General features: G+C 32.4%; 1 protein-coding gene across 1 annotated transcript in view; it reads left to right on the forward strand.

Moving 5' to 3' along the window:
* Nucleotides 1-1,620: 1,620 nt before the first annotated feature.
* The window catches only part of LOC139484366 (uncharacterized), a 32,635-nt gene continuing 12,079 nt past the window's right edge, over nucleotides 1,621-22,176 (forward strand). Inside the window, exons 1-6 of the mRNA XM_071268103.1 lie at nucleotides 1,621-1,693; nucleotides 5,803-5,945; nucleotides 6,193-6,432; nucleotides 12,961-13,051; nucleotides 18,960-19,223; nucleotides 20,548-21,204. Coding sequence (XP_071124204.1) covers nucleotides 1,621-1,693; nucleotides 5,803-5,945; nucleotides 6,193-6,432; nucleotides 12,961-13,051; nucleotides 18,960-19,223; nucleotides 20,548-21,204 — 1,468 coding nt within the window. The remainder of the gene's footprint in view (nucleotides 1,694-5,802; nucleotides 5,946-6,192; nucleotides 6,433-12,960; nucleotides 13,052-18,959; nucleotides 19,224-20,547; nucleotides 21,205-22,176) is intronic.

A 22,176-nucleotide genomic window follows, 5' to 3' on the forward strand; every position in this document is an offset into this window, starting at 1 on the left:
TGTATTTGCCGCCGTCATAAAGTTCTTTAAAGACCAACTTCATCAGTTCTTCAAAAACAGACATGGGGATGATTATTGTCTCAATCACAGTGATATTCATTGGGTTATTACCGTACCACCTAACTGGGGTTTAAAGGCAAAGAGGCTTATGAAAGATGCTGCAAAACAGGTACTGATTTCGTGTATGTTTGAAACGTGGAGCAGGATCTGCATACCTTTCCAAACCCTCTTCACACATCTCATTTGTTTTTGTGGGGTTCTTGTTGCTCCGTTTTTAGTGTTTAATGTTGTGTGACGTTTTCTACTGGTTCTCTCTTAGTCAATCTGTCTTTTTTTAAGTCTTTTATATTTTTTCGGCAAGTCGTTGTCATTTAGTTGTCGACTTATTAGTTAAATATCCCTGTCATATATTCCGCCTCTCTTTAAAAACAAACAAACTAAAGATTAAAAACAGACACACAAACAATACGGCTAATGGACAATACAAGTCATACATAGTAGCAGTAAACATCTGAATCAACTTAATGTCACTTAATATACTGGCGATTCATTTATTTTCGTGGCACCAATATTAGTAGTTTAAGGAAAACTCATGTTTGTGGATAATTAATTTCGTGGTTTTGCCAATGTCTGAATACAAGCCTGTAGGTCATATGTCATTCGTTGTACATTTAATTTCGTGGTTTATGAAAATTGGTATCCAATGATAAGTAACAACATAAACGGTACTATATGCACTTTACGATAATAAATGGCTCTTTGGTGATGGTGCATGCCAAAATATTAACGCTAAAGAGCTGATAAAAAAATTTAAAAAGCAAAAGAAAAGCAAAACCCATTTAAGTAATCAAAGTTATGTAAACAAAATTGATTTGAAAATTTTAAAACAGCAACTCTAAATAAAACAATATCTGCATTGTAATACAAAAAAGCTGGCTATTTGACTGGTAATACCCTTGGTGACTAACAGTTAGCAATAGGAGGTATCAACAAATTGATAGTATAAACATGAACGGTACCAATATTAGATCAATATAAAAAAAGAAGATGTGGTATGAGAGACAAGAGACAAAATGACACAGAAATTAACAGCTGTAGGTCACCGTACGGCATTCAATAATGAGCACAGCCCATACCGCATAATCAGCTATAAAAGGACCCGAAATGACAATGTAAAACAATTCAAACGAGAAAACTAACGGACTTATTTATGTACAAAAAAGAACGAAAAACATAAAGGTAACACATAAACAAACGAAAAACAAAAAGGTAACACATAAACAAACGACAACCACTGAATTATAGGTTCCTGACTTGGGACAGGCACATACATACATAATGTGGCGGGGTCTAACATGTTAGGCAAATTTCTTTTGTGAAAATATTAAACAGCAAATTTAATTTATCTTTACAAAGGTATATATAGAAAGTATCCAAATATTCATCAATGAGACATAAACAGACAAAAAGACTTCAACTATACATGTATATATACAATTTTTCAAGCCTAAGGTCGCACACTAAACCCGTTAATTATGATAGGCAGGTATATCTAGATATCAGCTAACTTTGGCTTCGGAACCTGAGGCAGCATTGTTGTATTGTCCTGTTTTAGAAGAGATGACAACATATAGTGGAAGGGATATTGCAGCAATGCAGATTGGATCAAAGTTCATCGTTTTACACAGTGGGGGTAAAAATTGTTATTAACTTACATTATAGTCAATGTTTTATATAGTACATATTAAGGGTGTCAACTAGGTAAATAGTTAATGGTCTATTGTTTGTTGGTTTTATCTAGTTTTCGCTCGGAAAATATCTACAAAATTGGAAAACGATCATACGCATTTTACACTTTGGTGGCCGTTATCCTGTTGGAGTTAAAACCCTTTTTTCTACATTCTCAGTATGTGCTAGTTGATAGTCCTAGAATACGATTGAAAGGTTTCATAACACGTGAGGATGGGATGCCGCTTGATATCAACTCGAGTTATTTAATATAATAATAAACGAGCCTTCGCCGAGTTTCTTATTTATACATGTATTTAAATGAACTAACGAGAGGTGATGTCAAGCGATATCCAACTTGAAGTTGGTCAACACTCTCAACGTGCTAAATTAAAAAATCCGCGAAATGTTGACCTAGTCTTTTATACATTCCAGTATGACGTAATTTGTACTTTTCTAGTGTCTAACTTTAAAATCAGATATTTAAAGTTTTTGTGTATGCTTCAAAATGTAATAAAATTTGACAAAACGCAATTTGTACATTATTGAAGAAATCACAAAGATGTATGTAGCCGTGGACGGAATGTAGTCCTCTGAACCTTTAAAAGTCGTCAATAACCTAACGAATAGCCAATGTAAATGCCGTTATATCGTCTTGTGATACTCGACAAGCAAAGGAAATTAAAGCAGATTTTCGTATCACGTTTTCGTATCAAACTCAATGTAGTATGATAAGTGATTTATCTATTTATACAAAAAATTGGCGCAAAAGGACTGCTGCCAACCATAAGATAACATAATATATTAATAAAAATATATTATTAAATGAATATATCACAATAACTACAGACGCTTATTACATGTAAGTGAACAATAATCTAATAAATTATTGAATAAAAACCTTTTGATTATAAATGATTATAAATTCAATTTAGATAAAACTTAACCGCAAAGAAAACATTGACCAATGCATTATATGATTAGAAGTCACAAATGTAATAATTCGTTTTCTTGATGAACTGCAATATTTCCTGATCTCCATTCTTCCATAACTCTAAATTTGTAGGTCGTTTAATATTTCAGTATATCCTGAAAGCGAATTTTGAAGGTCCTGAAATATTTTGAGAGAACATTCATTACTATTTTACACCATCAAAAAAAAAATAAATCGTCTGTAAACACTTGATTGCTAGACAATGTTTACATGCATACTTATTCAGATAGATAGGTCATCAAGGATAAAATATTATTCATGTATTTGGATTTTTATTAACAGAATATGTATACAAATTGCAACCGCTGACTGTGTATTTTTTTTTTATTTAAAACTTTATTCAATGATTTTAATAGTTGAAAGATAGCTTTTTTGTGATCTCTTACTATACAATTCAAGATTGCTCTAATGTCTGTTAACATCTTATTTTGATATTCAACTGACATTTATATGATGTTCAGTGACTGGTTCCTAATATAACAAACCAAATATAAGTAAGAAAGTTAATTGGTGCACGCACCAACTTTTTGGGCAGGAAATATAGAGGTATTTGGTTTAAAAAAAATGCAAAGTATTATATAAGCAATCTGTATATTGAATTGACTTTTAAATTAATCCTCAATTGCCAGAACTGGTCCAAACCAATTACTAGTAGTTATGATCATGCTATACAATATAAGTTAATGACGTTGAACATCTTGTAAGTACAATTTATTAAATGGAATATTCATTTTCAAGACTTAATTTTGAAACTTGTGACTATCAAAGTTGCATCTTTTGACAAAACATTTGTATTCCTCATCTTAGATGTAGACTTAAACGCAGCTTTTCACCTCATTTAGTCATCAATGCATTTTGTTTGAAATTGGCATATTTTTAGACCCTGGATTTTGACTATTTAATGTGCGTATTGTTATGCGTTTACTTTTCTACATTGGCTAGAGGTATAGGGGGAGGGTTGAGATCTCACAAACATGTTTAACCCCGCTGCATTTTTGCGCCTGTCCCAAGTCAGGAGCCTCTGGCTTTTGTTAGTCTTGTATTATTTTAATTTTAGTTTCTTGTGTACAATTTGAAAATTAGTATGGCGTTCATCATCACTGAACTAGTATATATTTGTTTACGGGCCAGCTGAAGGACGCCTCCGGGTGCGGGAATTTCTCACTACATTGAAGACCTGTTGGTGACCTTCTGCTGTTGTTTTTTTCTATGGTCGGGTTGTTGTCTCTTTGGCACATTCCCCATTTCCATTCTCAATTTTAGTATCTACTGACAAAATATTATATCTCATTTGTGAAATGTAAATCAAGATTATTTTAATTTTATTAGGACACCCTGGTTATTCAAGACGCAACTATGAACTAAATCTCAAGAACTATGAATTATACTTCCACAGATAGATGAACTTTCACTTTGTGACGGACAGATGAAACACTATATCCCTTCCCGAACTTCGTTTGACAAAAAATAAAAAAATAGTTATTGCAATAGGAATGTAGCTTTGTATGATATTTAACCATGAATTCCGCTCAAACTTACTACCAGTTATGATTTATAAATATGGTGACTTGAAGAGGAAGGACAACAAAAAACGTTCCATATTTGGGTTTTACCACTTGTTGATATTTTTATTTTCTCATGTACATTTACTCCATATGCTATTACATTTTCATTGGGTATACGACAGACTAAAAACTGATTCATACAACAACGTATCAAGAAATCTTCTGACAGTATAGCAAATTATTCTCTTCGTAACAACTAATAAATCCTTGACAACATGTTTTCATTGCAATCTGTTTGGTTGTTCTGTAACATTGCAAAGTAATAACAAACACCAAGTGGATATTTGAGAGGTTTGAACCATCAATTACAGTTACTGAAACATGTTACCTATAACTAAAAACTCCTGAGATCGTTTACGTTGAAAGTATACCTATCTTTAGTATGACTATTTTTCTAAATGATGTAAACAGTATATATAATAATCAAAATAGAACGTAAGATAACAATTTGAGAATAAAAACCGCAACCTTTCCAAATCATTTCCCACGTTCCGACGACGAGTTGTTGTAAGAACTCTGTACCTTGTTTACATTTCTAAAAATAACTTAGTTTGGGAAATTACGCATTCTGTTCATAATAAAACGATGAGCATTCACTGTTATGAATATTTTGCATCTTCTTCTTATATGAAAATAAAATAAAAAAATCTTTAATGTTAATATACCGCAGAAAATGAAAAAAAAGTGTAGGTATACTGTTTTACCTCTGTCTGTCTGTCCATCCGTCAGTTTATTCGTAAGTCCGTCCGTCCTATGAAAATTTTCGTCGCTTTTTTCAGGAATTGCTGGACAAGGATTTCGGAAATTTGGTTTCATTGTTTATATAAGTCAGTTATACCGTATGATGTGTTTACAGATTCATCACTCGACAACTTCCTTTTTACCTAACACTTGTATTATTTTACACATCATAGCCAAGTTAAAAAGAATTGTCACATTTTTCTGAAAAACCACAATACAAGGATTTCTGAAATTTGGTTTCAGAGTTAATTTAAGTCAGCTATACCGTGTCATAGGTTTTCACATTCATCACTCAACAACTTTCTGTTAACTGAAATATTTCGGTGGGGGTATCATCAGTGAGCAGTAGCTCGCAGTTTTACTTGTTAAATTTTTGGTTTGTTTTGTTTTTATCAAATATTAATCAAAATATATACAATGGATTAGTGTATCGTTTATTGTTATTATTTGTTTTTGTTACTTTTTCTTTTTGATCGAGTTTAGCCATTTAAGTTGATATATATATAGTGTGTATTACTATGTTTTAATACTACAATAATGGTTCATGTTAGGGTGAAGGATTATAGAACAGGTTATATGTAAGCATTGTTTTCATCTGAATTTAAAATAAAAAAAGAAAATAATTTCTGCAGAATTACATTACATGAAGGTACCAGTCCAAACACACTAAAGGATATAAGTATCTGTATCAAAGAAACCCATGAAAATTAGTATCCAACGTATAATAATGAATCCACAGTATGTGACCTTATAATTGAAGGATATTTGTTTTAGGAGCTACCACAGATCAAACAGTATATGAGGTTACCGGTCCTAAGATTCTGAAGGAAATTCATCAGGCTTGCGAATGTAATTTTGGTGGTAATAAAGTCAATGCAGAATTTGTCAAATTTCTTACTAGTCTTTTAGGAGGTCCGGTAATAAATGAGATTCGCGATAAGCATCCCTCCGAATATTTTGATTTCATGTCAGCTTTTGAAATCAAAAAAAGGATATACGTCGACGTTCACGAAAAATCTATTGTAACAATACGCATACCTGTTGCATGGATCCAAGTATTTAAAGATAACACCGGTGAAACATTAGAAGAAGCTCTCCTTAATTCATCCTACAGTTTATTTTCACAAAGACAAACTAAGAATCAACAATGAACTGTTTCGCAAGTTTTTCGACTATTCAATTAACAATGTACTGAAAGTTCTCGAAGAACTGTTTAGAAAGCCAGAGATAACAAATATAAATACATTACTGGCTGTAGGCGGTGATTTTGAATCATCTGTTATCATAGAAGCCATTGAACAGAAGTTTCCAAACCTTACAGTTATAGTTCCGAAAGACCCCGATCTTGCTGTGTTGAAAGGTGCCGTGATGTACGGATTTGAACCCTATAAGATAACTAAAAAGGTATGTATGTGCATTCTATTTACGTGACTTAATTGTCATCAAAATTGATTGCAGGTAATTATTCTTTTCTGTCTATATTTATCTAAAAGTTGCGGTGACACAAACTATAAACTGTTTTTGGCACTTAAACTCTTCAGAAAAGTTATTCTAAATGACTTTGAATCAAAGCTTTTCCATAAAAACAATGTACATGAGGGTTTCCCACCACACAATATATTTCTTGTATTGTTCGAGGTTATTACTATTCGAATACAAATAAAAAATAAAACTCATAGATGGAAGGGTATACACAATGTTCATCGTTCCCCTCCATTCCGCCTCAATTTATGGGATATTTTATACATGGACATAGTGAATGAGGTTTTTTTTTAGGGGGGTAGGTGTCCTTCATTTCTGTAGTCTGTACTTATTGTATTTTGTCCACTAATCACTTTTATGTAAACTATATATATACGCGTGTGCTATAGACACATACCTATTGTATATGACTGTATAAATCACAAGATTGCTGTCTCATTGATGTATTTCCATCTCATATTCATAACCGTTAGTCATGATATCAGATGTCCTGTTAGGAGTAATCCCCTTAATGGGACAGTGCACATATCGAACATGGCTTAAGTAAAACTATGTAATTATACACAAACTATAGACAATCATGCTATTCTTCATTCTGCATTATTAAACTTTGCATAACCTCTCAGATTTTATTTCACCATGGCAATACTAGTATACCAAGGTGTCATTAACTTACGTTTTTGGGGTATATATTCCCTTTAAATCTAATTTATACAAGTTTTAGCTTTCTTAAAAGCTGTGGACTGCTTCGCTCTATCCTAATTTAATGTAATTTGTGTGCATGCGTTATTTTAAGATATAGTCAATTTAGTGAACAACATGCAACTAATTGCAACACAAGGTTTTTCTCTGAAAAACAAGTCTGTTACTATCTTTGAACAACATACTAAAACTATACAAAAAAATATTTTGCGGAGAGTGGTTTTATTCATGAAAATATTTTGTAGTAAAAGTGAGGTAATATGAGTCGCTTTTTGTATATTTAAATAAAGATATAGACCGAGATTGTGTTTTGCTAATTAACAATTCAAAGATCTAATTCTCCGCAATAGTGATGGTATGTAACCTAAAACAAAAGACTATTCTGAGTTAGATTAACCACCATAATCACAATCTTACTAGGTTTTTGACAGAAACTACCCCTGTGTTTAAGTTGATTTTAGTTGGTAAAGGTATTCTCGAAACTCATGTTTTTTTGCCAATAATAAAATAAAATATTTTGCAAGACTTAATTTTTGAAATTCAAAGGTTTTAATTTATTTTTTACCACAACTTTTAAACATGTTACAAGAAAACATTTTTTTTTTCATTTTTCTTCTTGAACAAAAAATTCCAGGCTCCTGAAGTAAATAACTACTCATGTAACTAGCGACGATATCAGTACTTACACACCATATAAATAAAGCTTTGGCTGTAACACTAAACCCACAAGGGTGAAAGTTCCATACCAGGAAAGTCGCCCCCCCCCCCCAAAAAAAAAAACATCAATATAATATATAGTAATAGCACTGAACCCGCTTTTCACTGGTTTCTAATCGGTTGTGTACTGATTTATATTTCACTCGGTGCCAAAAGTATTTATTTATCAACTTTAATAAGCTTTGAACTAGCTTTTGGAAGTCAGTGTCATTTTGTTAATAGGTTAAGTATATCATGTATATACTCTGTGCTGACCTTTTTGAGTTGAGTCCTTTCCAACTGAGTTTTACAATTGCACTTATGTTGTTTGCTATTTCACAACTGTTCCTTATTATCGGAGGGCTGAGTGCTCGCAAACATAGTTAACCCTGCACACTATGAATATGATTATCACAAGTAAGTGGCCCGGTAATAAATGAGATTCGCGATAAGCATCCCTCCAAATATTTTGATTTCATGTCAGCTTTCTAAATAAAAAAAAATATCCGTCTACGTTCACGAAAAACCTATGGTAACAATACGCATACCTGTTACATGGATCGAAGTATTCAAAGATAACACCGGTGAAACATTAGAAGAAGCTCTCCTTAATTCATCCTACAAGGGTACAGTTTATCTCAACAAAGACAAAGTTTTTCGACTATTCAATTACTGATTTATATTTTACTCGGTGCCAAAAGTATTTATTCATCAACTGTAATAAGCTTTGAACTAGTTATTGGAACTCAGTGTCATTTTGTTAATAGGTTAAGTATATCATGTATATACTCTGTGCTGACCTTTTTGAGTTGAGTCCTTTCCAACTGAGTTTCACAATTTGCACTTATGTTGTTTGCTATTTCTGATTATCGGAGGGCTGAGTGCTCGCAAACATAGTTAACCCTGCACACTATGTATATGATTATCACACGTAAGTGGCCCTTTAGTACATGGTGGCAAGGAATTGTATATTTAAATATACATTTCCTTGATGGTGGTTATTATTTAATGTCTGTCATATTTATTTTTCCATTCATTGTCTTAACAGTTTTATATTTTAACGATGAGCTATTATAGTTGTTAACATCCACACCCTCATCATTGTTATCTCGTGTGGACATTTTTGTCATTGCCAATCATACAAAATCTTCTTGTGTTTTTAAAGTGGGGAGATATTACAATAAATCATGGTTTCAAACATACTACCAAGAGATCACTGATAAAGTTTAGTGGACCTTAAAAGATAAACATTTATATTCTTTAGGCATAAGTGTATTTTATCTAAATATTGTTTTAGTTTCGTTCAAATGAGTAATATATAGTACGGCGGCCGTGTGAAAAATTTTGCACATCCTGCTACAACCATGAAATTTGGCATAGACCTTCCTCAACTATTACTCTTTTATTTCAGATAGGGAGACATTTCAAACAAATGTCGCACTTCCGGTAAAATTCAAAATGGCGGACATCATACTTAAATCAGCCAAATATCGATGGCTAGTATGTGAAAAAGGTGTTATTATCATGCTACTATCATAATATTTGGTACGAACCTTTTTTATGTACTACTTTTGGATAAATTATATAGATTAGATGTCTGAAAAAAAACACTATTTCCGGTAAAATCGAACATGGCGGACATTTGACTAAAATAAGCTTATTTTTAGGGAGGTTAATTGAAATGTGTTTAAAGTATTGCTTCTATCATTATATTGTGCAGAAACCTTTTTTTGGTACCTTTCATGAATACAATTAATTGGTCATGTGTCTTTAAAACCCCTACTTCCGGTAATATCAAATATGGCGGACATAGAAATAGATAAAAAAAGAATTGATATTCAACGGTTTTCACAATGCAAACAATATGTTTTTTTTTGTGCTGGTCATTAAACTTTTGGCTTTAAGCTATCCTCCAAACCATTTATTTTATCCAGCTGTAAATTTTTAAATACAAAGTTAACACTTCCGGTAAAAAAAAACCAATATGGCGCAAATTTGAAAGATGAGTCCTCAATCCATATCTTCGATGTAGAGTTTTATATAGATTGATTAAAACAAAATAATATCACTAAAGTACTAGAACATCTTTAGAATTACTAATTTCTGGCCGCAAAAATATGTCATAATCGGAGAGCTGATTTTCACATTTACAAAGACCGTGGTATTGTTTCTTACATCCTTAATTTACAAGCTCCTGATAAGATGAAGAGGCCTCACAAAGAGTTGTCCAAAAGGGTTCCCACGGATTATATTTTTCCCTTCGCCATTTATAAGCGTCTGGACTAGTTCCAAGCTTGTTTTTCATTCACACTTGCCATGGTATACTGCACGTTTTGCATGCTTAAAAAGACTAGACCGAGTCGTGGGAATAGCATCAATAAGTCTTTCCTCCTCCAAAAACACACGTATCTTGCTTCGTTAACCCCATCTGATAAGTTTGTTCGATCTTACAACAATGACAATATAAACGCCATATCTGGTGATGTTGGCTGATCAATCATCATTCTAAATGATAAAGTCACATCTTCAAACGCCATCTATCTCACCAACGCAGTTCCTTTTCCAGCAAACGGGTAATCTCTCAACGGCTAGTGCATTTGAAAGGTCATGGATAGCTATATATCTAAGGCTTTTTCCAGTTCAAAATGCAAGCCAAAGTTCATCTGACCCTATGTCACGGAATAGCGAAACAGCAATGACAGCAACATCAGTATCGACTGTTCGAGTCATGGCTCAGTTAAGTCTTTGATTCACTGCATCAAACACATGCATCTTGATTCTAATGCCAGCCTCGTCATGTAAACATGGTGCTAAACTTGAAACATCATCATGTGGTGGATAACACAGAACATCCTGAGCATGTGTTGCTACAACTACCTTTTCCTCAAAATCTATTGAGCTACTGTTAATAAAAAATTAAAAGTTCTTTCTTATTGTCTTCATCTCTCAGAAAACTTTGCCAAGATAGAGGAATGTGTTTTGGCCCTGGATTCGTCTGTTTATTGCCTTTCCCCTAAATGTAGCACTTGCTTCTTGTAGCAGCCTTAAAAAAAACTATATTTAGCTTCCGGTATTGTCTATATAAGCACCCGATACTACATCCACTGTTGTAACAGATTCAAGGTGTTGCATAACGAGTATGATGATAGGGTATTATGTTCTTACCTTACAAAATACCTCGAAACTGTAACAAGAGTGGACGAAGTCTTTGATGCATATGGTAGTTGTAGCAACAAATACTCAGGATATTCTATCTTATCCACCACGTAATGTATTTCAAATTTAGCACCATGTACACATTACGAGGCTGACACTAGAATCATGGTGCATGTGTCTGATGCAGTGAAACACTAACTTAAACGAGTCAGGATTCGAACAGTTGAATGATGCTGCCATTATTGTTTCGCTATTCCCTGACATAGGGGTAGACGAACTATGGATTGTGTTTGTAGGGCGAAAAACTTTGGATAAATATCTATCAATGACCTTTTAAATGCACTAGGCAATGAGTGATCACACACACTTATTGTGATCTATGTCTTTACCGGTTGTGATACGGTTCTCTGTTTGCCTGAAAAGGAAAAACCTGCTTTGGAGACATTAATGACATTTGAAGATGTGACTTTAACATAATGAATGATGATTGATCAGCCTAAATCACTGGGGTTTTACTGTAAGATCGCACAAACTTATCAGATAGGGTTAACACGGTTAACGAAGCAAGAACATAACTATTTACGCAAAAGGAAAGGCTAATTTTGGCTATTCCCTCAACTTGGTCTCGTCTTTTCCAGCATTTAAAACGTGCAATATACTAAGGCAGGTATTAAGCGGGACGAGCTTGGAATTGGCTCTTATGCTACCCAGTCCAGGCGCTAATTATAACGGATGGTGAATGGACAAAGAGGATCACTTTTAAAAAACTCATTCTGAGGACTCATCAATTTGTCAGAAGCTTGTACATTGTGGATGTAAGAAAGGATGCCGCGGTCGTTGTTTATGTGGAAAATCTGGTCTCCCGTGCACTGCCTTTTGTGCGTGAGGTGGGTACTGTGAATAAAAATGTATTTTTGGCCAAATAGTTGTAATTCTAAAAATATTTTAGTACTTAATTAGTTATTTTATTTTTGTTTTAGTCAATCTATCCAAAACTCTACATCAAATATATGGATTGAGGACTCATCTTTGAAATTTACGCCATATTGTGTTTTTTTTTTAACGGGAAGTGTTAACTTTGTATTTAAACATTTACAATAGAATATAATCAGTGGTTTTGAGGATATTAACTTATAGCAAAAAGTTTAATGACCAGCACAAAAAAAACACCTTTTCCTTGCATTTTGAAAAAAAGTTATTCATCAAAAATTGATATTTCTATGTCCACCATTTTGGATATTACCGAAATTAAAGGTTTAAAAGACATATGTCTTATACATTGTATCCATGAGAAGCACCACAGAAAGGTTCATACACAATGTAATGATAGTAGCAATACATAAAAACACATTTCAATTACCCTCCCTACAAAATAAGCTTATTTTAGTACAATGTCCATCATGTTCGATTTTACCGGGAGTAAGGTTTTCAAATACATCTAATATATATAATATATTCAAAAGTAGTACATAACAAAGGTTTGTACAAAATATTATGATAGTAGCATGATAAAAACACCTTTTCACATACTAGCCTTCGATATTGGGCTGATTTAAGTATGATGTCCGCCATTTTGCATTTTACCGGAAGTGAGAAATTTTTTTCAAATGCCTCTCTATCTTAAATTAAAGAGTAATAGATGAGGAAGGTCTATGCCAAATTTCATACTTGTAGCAGGATGTGCACAATTCGTCTGAAATATGTTTGTAGCTGCACTAATAGGATGATTATAAATAAAGAGAGATTTCCTTTTATTAAATTAATTCAATGATATATCTTAAAGAAGGAACTTGGTCATGCTTTTCTTTATATACATATATATCTGTGACCATAATATTTCATACAGCAGACAACCCATGTTATTTCTTTGTCATTATCCTTTGATTAATGTTTCAGACCACCACATACAGGTTTACAGAGTACACACAAAAGGTGATGTTACTATTAACACTTCCCCCAGGAAGTGATGCTATGAATTCATTCAACAGTTGGCTTATCTCATTTTCAACATCCAAAATTGGACATTGTTGGTACAATTACTATTTAAATTCAAGCTCTTGCGGTAAAATTATAATCATATTGAGTAAGCTTCCCTTGAAATTGCCTTAAACAATATTTACATTTCATGCTAATTCAGTGAACTAGTGTATGTTCCAAAAAATTAAAAAGCTTACATATCTGAAATTAAACCTGGATATTGATAGAGCTTGCTAAGTAAAATTGGTCTGTGTTAAACTGTGACTTTATGCAATTCAAATATTAAAAAAAAAGTTTTCAAATAAAAGACTTTTCAAGTAAAAAATCTTACAATATTTGCTCTAAGACATGCTTGTTTATGTGACATCTGGTCTGTTGTGGAGAGTTGTCTCAATGGCAATCATACCACATCTCCTTGTATTTATATTTACATTGAAACAAGATTAAATGTCATTTTTGTATCCATAATATTCAGTTAGATTGTGTATGTCTTCAGTCTTATTCTTTCTTAAAACGTGGACGTCACTATTAATTCTACCAAGGGGTTTGTTAAAGATAATGGAATCTGAATTAGGTTGATATTCAGTCGCCAGGTAAGTGTAGGACGTCACGAATGCCTACCAACAGGCAAACCTTGTAGTTAGAAATTGTATCGTGTTTGACATCCGTTATTATAAGCATATATGTTTATCGAACTTAATGTATCCATAACTTGACAGCATTAATAATAAATAATAAATGGATACAAATTTAGATTTATTTAATTCTACGATGATTCTGCAATTTATCTTATTAGAGATATAATATAATACAAGTTATCAAAACGATCAGATCTTAATACGGACCACTCATTTTTCTGTATTTAGTTAACTAATTAGCATGATCACATAAGTTGAATTTCCTTTATTCTATGGTGAACATTTTTTAATACGTTAACGTATAGTATTTGTTTGTAGGAACATGAAGAGAAAGGTAAGAATGATATGATAACAAGTTGATACAAGGTATTAATGTTTCGTTACTTGGTGTTAATGTTGAAGAAAGAGATAAGGTAATAAAATGTAGTATGAATGTATATGCTAGAATGAAAATCACAGCAAATTGGAAAATAACACATACATTTTCATTGTTTCAACAAAAATTAGCTTTAAAGGACAAAGCAAACAATTCATCACAATAAATTTTATTTTCAAATTTACAAAAGCTTATTTAAGACAGATATCTGATATAATAATGCAAAATCCAATATGGGGGATTGCAATTACTACAGCTACTCAAGAAGTTGATTTTACAAAAATCAACGATAATATCATAATTCTTATGTAACTAGCAAATCATAGAGAACATATAATCCAAAGACAAATCAATCCCAGTGGAAAACTTTCCTCACTAAATAGTATAGTCCAAAGATAACAATTCAGTTGATTGTACTGTTGATTCATTAATAATCGTTGAATACCAATTTTCGTGAATTTCGTGGGAACAAGGGAACCACAAATTTAAATCTACATCGTGGATATTTAAATTCGTTTCGTTTTTGGAAAAGTTTGCATACATTCCTTTTGAAACTTTTCCAAAACCGAAACGAATTTAAATATCCACGAATATGCAAGTTTTCCGCAATCCAAGAAAATTGGTATCCACGAAAATAAATGAATACACAGTAATATGAAATTCACAAAAAGTGCACATGCTCTGTTCTCTGAATCTCTCATTTGATACAGACTAAAGACTGTAACATTGAAGTTCCAATTAAAACTATTCTAAAATGTTTAACATACTATAATAAAAATACTTCGTGAAGATTTCCTAGCTATATTCATTGTTCATGATCATGATGATTAATACGTGTTCAAAGGATAAGTTGAGTGTGACAACATTATTTGCCGTTTGACATGTCTACAAGATTGACGAAACGTGACAATTTAATAGATACACCGTTATAATTCTATAATTATTAATAAAACATTATTTGATAAAAGATATACAAAACAATATTATCCACGAAGAGGAAAATTTAGATTATAATTTTGCTTTTTATATTTTATATTTTTACATAATTTTTATAATGGATACCTCAACTTCACAAACATCATTTTAGGAACGATACATATCCGCGTTGTGTATATGCTCGCAAAATCATCTTTGAAATTTTTTACTGTTATTGTCTTCAACAGATAAAAAGTTTGCTTTACAAAATGTTGATAAGATATATTCAACCAGTGTTGTCAATTTTATGTTGATAGATACAAATTTGAAAAATCCTTTAATTACGATCAATACAATTTGGTCGTTATAAAACAACATTTGGTTTTTATACGCTCCTAACTTCTATTTAAAAAAAAACACATAGCAGTAAAAGTAAAAATAAATCTGACTGTGATAGGAGTCACACTGAATTCATAAATACACCAAATAAACTCATCAATGATACAAGGATTGACATTTTGCATTTACGTCAGACGCGTGTTTCGTCTACAAAATACTCATCAGTGACACTCTTATAAAAAATATTTAAAAAGGACAAATAATGTACGAAATAAAGATGAACCGATCAAATTGATGGACCATCTAATGGACAGCATATTTTTTTATTTATGACAGTCCATATTCAGATAATTACTTATTGTGTATCCCCATTAAGTCATTGGGTTGTCTTATGTACAATGTACTCATATGAGACAAAATAAAATACACAAATATTATGTCCTGCTGTTCAATTACCAACACTCCAGTGAGTGTGTGCTATTTAACTGGGGCAAAATGCGTAATAGATTATCAATGTTTATGTTTTCTTCTGTTGCTCAGGCCATATCATAAACTTTGATATGCATGATGGCTCATTTTGAAGCTGAGACATTTGCACATGTGTGGTGCAATTTTCGGGAAGGCAAGTATGATTCGTTTTCCTGTCAAGTGCCCATGCCCGAAAGATAATGAAAATGTCACTCTCCTCGTGAAATAAACCCATAAATTCTGACCATCTGAAGTTCCATTGGGGATATTGACCCAAGTATCCCAGTAAATCTGTATACCAAAACTAGAATGTTTTCTTCTCATCTTATCTTTATTAAATTTACAATTTGGTGACTTCTATTAGACTTACGAAATGGTAGATGCATTTAGCCCATTGGGTACGAAATGGTAAATGTTGGGTACGAAATGGCAGATTTGGGTACGAAATGGCAGAGGTACGAAATGGTCAGGGTACGAAATGACTTGCTTCCACAGCATCAATAGTATTATATGAGATGAATATCGAGATAATTAGTGTTCCTTCAATGATGCTCGCTGCAAGTATAATAAAAAATCATAAATCTTATAAAAGTATTGAAGAGCTGATTCAATAATGGAAACAAAATCGATTAAGATTAAAGCCACACCTAAACGGAATCAAAAGTATACACGAGTGATACACATTTACTGCCAGTTAGAATCTGAAACAAACGGGGATTCCCGATTGTCAACTTCCCATTTCTAAGCATTAACATTCCCTCTGTCCCATCGTATGGCATTAACTTACATTAAATAATACGTTACGCTCGTGTATGTTCACATACAGCATTAAACGACATACTTTATACGGTCACAATCAATAATTGACTGATAGGTACTATGGTTTCTTGTCATTTCCATTTCAAAGATTTTCCGCGGTAGATGATATTTATAGACTAGAATTAATAGTCGAATAATTTGCAAATCGAATCCAATATGTACCTCTGCCCCTTCGTATGGCGTTTACATATCTCAATTGATACGTTATTATCGTGCATGTTCGCACTATACGGACTTTATTCACATCAGTGTGCTCCTAGCGCAGAAACTGCTGCAACAAAGTTATGAGGAGGACAGATTAAAAATGACACTCCGTACATTTAATTTCCACGATATATTTGGATTACAGTTTGATTGAGAAGATACACCAACATAGCTACATAATACAATTAATTATCTTATTACTTCTACAATGTGATATTATTTAGTATTGTAATTTTCATTGTTATTAATAAATGTTATATAAGTCTTACAAATCTATCTTGAATTCTATCCTAATTCTATCTAATATTTGGGGACACGTTTTAGAAATTCAAATGTGACGTCACTTTGTGCGTTGAACTGGCTTTAGCTAAATCGGCTGTGTATTTATATGTGCTGGTATTAAGGTTGTTATATGAAATGTTTCCGTTTTTATTCTGTTATTAGTCACCACTTCGGTTTTACCATGTATACATGTATCTATTATATAGTCATTTTATAAAATTTGCTGTTTGCAAAAGTATGAAGTATTATAAATAATAAGGATGTTCTTATCCTAGGCAGAAAATCCTAGCCGTATTGGTCACAACTTGTTGGAACATTTGGACCTCAGTGATCTTCAACTTTGTACTTGTTTTGGCTTTCAATTTTTTTTCATCTGAGCGTCACTGTTTAGTGTTGTGTAACGAAACGCACGTCTGGTGTGTTAAATTTTAAACATGGTACCTTTTGTTAGCTGTTATTCGTGTGTTTCTCTGTCCTATATTTTCTCCCATTTATTTGTATTGCAGTCCTGTCATGCTATGTTGTCATTTTAATGTGATATTTAACATTGTCATTAAATCGGGAGGTTTGTCATGCCACAAAACAAGGTTCAACCCACCATATTTTTTTCTTAAAATGTCCTGTACCAAGTCAGGAAAATGGTCATTGTTATATAATAGTTTGTGTCTGTGTGTGTTACATTTTAATGTTGTATTTCTGTTGTGTCGTAGTTTATATTTGTTGCGTTTCCCTCAGTTTTAGTTTGTAACCCGGATTTGTTTTTTTCTCAATCGATTTATGAATTTCGAACAGTAGTATACTATACTACTGTTGCCTTTATTTACCTACGATGCATGTTTATCAAATGATGCTTACAATTTCTAAACATCCGTTGTTGCTTTTTTTTTTAGATTTTATGCGATTCCCTCATTTCTATTTTCATTGAATTCTATGTTCTGATTTACGATGTTCGACCATCGGTTTAATACTGTTGACTTTATCTGTTTATAACAAAAAAATAACATTCCATGACGTCAACTTAAGGGATTTTTCTACTCAGTTTCAAAATAATTAACTTTTCAAAACATTAGTTTATATTGATAGGGGAGTAATAAACAAAATGATAAAGGAATCAAAAGAGCCAAAAAAAATATATAGGTCAATTTGCTTGTTTTCCAGATATTAGCCGTTCAAATTTTGGGGGGAAACTGTTTTCTCTTGCCTTTTCATAGCTTTATCATTGACAAGTTTAAGTTTTCAAAAACTATTAAACATTATTAAAATGTTTAAAACTTTTACAGATGGCTTATCATTATACATGTAAAAGATTTATAAAAAGAAAAATGGGGGTCAATGGGCATTTTTTTTAAGACATTCAAACGGATAAAACCAGAGGATTCCGAAAAACTGACAAAAAATCCAAAACATGACAAGCGAACATCCTCAAGCAGATGATAATGATCCTTCTATATGAACCATAGAAATAAATATTCATTTAAAGTTTTTATAGTTTCCGAAACTTTATATTTTATATTTAAAAATAAAAAAATCTTGCATTTAAAACTTAATTCTAAAAATTCAGCACAGTGTGCTTTGTATTTTTTCCCATAGTCATTTATACAATTTATATAACATATTCAATGTAGTATTAATCACTTTTGATAGACCTCGTATTCTTAATGTATTGAAAGCACAATTGATTACTAGCACTAGCGAGTTGTATCGGGTCCCCTATATAAGTTCGAACACCCACTTGGTCGATGTCACTAACAAAGCATACATGAGTTACTTTTCTCTGTATATGAAATTTCACATAAATCTCAGTTCATCCAAACTCACATGTTTTCATTCATGTAGTTACCAATTACAGTGCTTTACTACATTGATCATCATTTCAGGCGAACAACTAGCAGAAACACTTCGAGGTCTTGGTCTCGAAGATGTTATTGATCTACAAGATATATTTAATGAAAATTACCAGAAGTCTTTTTGGAATAGAGTTTATTTGGTTGGTCCGTATTCTGTTGGCAAAAGCTGTTTAGCCAAAATTCTTGTTGGTGAACCAGTACCCACAACTAGGCAGTCTACTGATGGTATATGGATATACATGGGGAAAGCTGGAATGGACATAGACAAGATGAAATGGGTATTTTTCCCAAAAGGTGTGTTTGTCTGACAAAGCAATTGCTATATTATAAAACTAAAAAGTGTTATGATTCTATCATACAATAGTGTCTGATAAAGTATGGGGATTTAAGCAATTGTATATATATATGTCGTATTTAGGCCTTCAACAATGATTAAACCAAATGCCGTATAGTCCATTTGTCAAAATTTAAACATTTCTAACAAAAAAATTTAATATTTGGAATTAATCGACAAAGCATGGGATAGGTACAATTAGAATTTTGGTGGATCAAACATGTGTATAAGCGCTGAACACTTCCTACTTAATTTGTAACAAACCAAGATTGTAACAAAGTATCGATCGGAGTTACTTTATTTTACAGATGAAATCAGTTCTAACATCAATTACGATATGACAGGAACTGTACTGTTAAATCAATTGTTCTAAAACAGTCTATGAGTCAGTTCTATGGTATATGTAATCATTAAAAAATATAAATACTTATAATTAAAGATATGTCGAAATAAGAAAACTATAAAATAATTTAAGACTTAATCATTTTGTTTTTATTAATTCTCTTTGTATACAATATGACCTATAGGGAAAATCGTGACAACTGCCTCTTGTGTAAATCCCAACTACAGAGTTGGTATAATGTCGCCATGTAGTACACAACTACCCTTGAAAATATTCTGAGAGTTTGTCCTTCATCAAATTTGGACAGTTCTACCCTAGAACTGATTCTGATAATTCTATCTTATACTAGTTCAAGTAACAATTAACTTTGTTATGAGTGCTAATGAGACGACTCTCTTTCCAAGTCACAATGTGTTTAAAGTAAATATCGTACGGCCCTCAAAACAGTCTTGGCTCACACCTAAAAGCAAGTTTAACGGTATATGCTATATAAAAGCGAGAGAGGAGAAACATGAAAAATAAGCTTATCATAGATTCCAGGATTAAATTTTGAATCACGCCAGACGCGCGTTTCGTCTACAAGAGACTCATAAGTGACGCTCAAATTTAAAAAGGTAAAACAGCCATATAAAGTACGAAGTTGAAGAGCATTGAGGACAAGAATTCCTTAAATTTTTGCCAAATAAATCAAAGCTAAGGTAATCTATTCCTGATGTAGACACCCCTTGTATTTCAAAAATTCAAAAGCTTTGTAAACAACAAACCACGTTAATGACACAGTAAAGACGGGTTACAGCTGTTCCCGGTCGTAGCATTCAGCCAAGTATAATGGATAATCAAATATATTTTCCCAAACTACAATTAACTTTAATTTCTAAATAATGATTTCGTGTACACATTTTCTCTCAGTAAATTTACAATTATGAATTATTGTTTCGAAGGTAACGCAATCACAGAGGTACTGACAAACATGTTGATGTCAATGTCAACATATGAAGAGGAGTATAACGGCGACAAAAGCTTGGTTTATGTTCCTTTAAATGAAACAACGCAAACAAACGAAAGAGTGAAATTCGAAGGAAGCACCGAAACCATCCAAATATCTGGCAAAATAAAAAGTGCCACTGACAACATAGATACAGACGAGACTTTACATACTATGAAAGACCAAAAATTACAAGAAGAAAGCTCATCAGATGATGAGTTGGTAGATCACATCCATAAGAATACTTTGCTAAAGATTCAAAAACAAAAAGATGCGTCTCGGATAGACAAAAATAAAGAGAAAAAACAAAACGTCACAGTTGTTTCTGATAATTCGGAATGTGAATGGATGAGGGAGATAACAACCAATATGTCTCCTGACAAAATACACGAACTGATTGTTAAAGCAGTGCAGGAAGGTAAATACAAGCAGAAGATAGTACCTATAGACATCTGGGACTTTGGAGGACAGAAAGATTATTATATGACCCACCAGCTTTTCATCACAAGCAGAGGAATATTTGTATTGATGTTTAATGGATCTATTGGTCTTCACCAACATATGCCAGGTCTTAACTTTCTTCCGGGTCACTTTGGAAAACCAACAGTTGCAGGTACAATAAACACACTTACTAAGTCTTATCAACAAAAACGTAATATGTGTTCTTAAAATTTTAAACATGGAAAGAAAATGCATTTATAATTTAGTAATCGGCTTTGATATGGCTTTTAGTAACTGTGAGTTCTCTAAGATCAAACCAATGGCTTGTGTAGATTTTTTTCAATTGATGTATTGATTTGATGTCAACTTTACTTGGCTTGTTGTTATTGTAGCGTTACACCACTCTCCTGATGACTTATTGTTGTTAATTTCTGTATCATTTGGGCTCAAGTTGAGAATTTTCTTATTTGCATTTATACTTTATATCATAAGTTTTATATCCTGAATGATATATGACAAATTTGTAAAAGACTGAGCAAAAAACAAGCTACACGTCAACAAAATCCGTAATCAAATATACTCATTATCACCTGATCCTTTGTTTGACCGTGCTATATATAATAATCAATTCAAAACTTCATGTGTTGGTTCCGTTAAAGTTACAATCTTTGGATGGTGTAAACTTCGCACTAACACCATACACCATTTCACCATACACCATTATGCCATACACGTTACACCTTTGCATCATACACCTTACACATTACACCAGAATGCAATTTAATTTAAAAAAGCGTGCGACTACAAAATTATTTGTATATTTTAAAACCGAATTTTGATCACAATATTGTAAATTAATGTCTTAAATCAAAAATCAGTTCAATATTTTGCATAAATGTCGTACACCATTCATTCATACCATTTCCGATCGCATGTTACACCATTACACCATTTTCACCTTTCACTATACACCATAGTACCATACACCTTCTGACATTGCACCATATGCCGTAAACTATTACCCCATACACGTTTTTTGGTGAATTTTACACCTTCCACATGCTGTACATGTTGTTTACATCTATTCTCAACATGGTTAAGAGTAGTTAATAATTTAAATTATCGACGTCAAATGAACTTATTT

Source organism: Mytilus edulis, chromosome 8, assembly GCF_963676685.1.
Source record: "Mytilus edulis chromosome 8, xbMytEdul2.2, whole genome shotgun sequence".
NCBI classification, from domain to species: domain Eukaryota; kingdom Metazoa; phylum Mollusca; class Bivalvia; order Mytilida; family Mytilidae; genus Mytilus; species Mytilus edulis.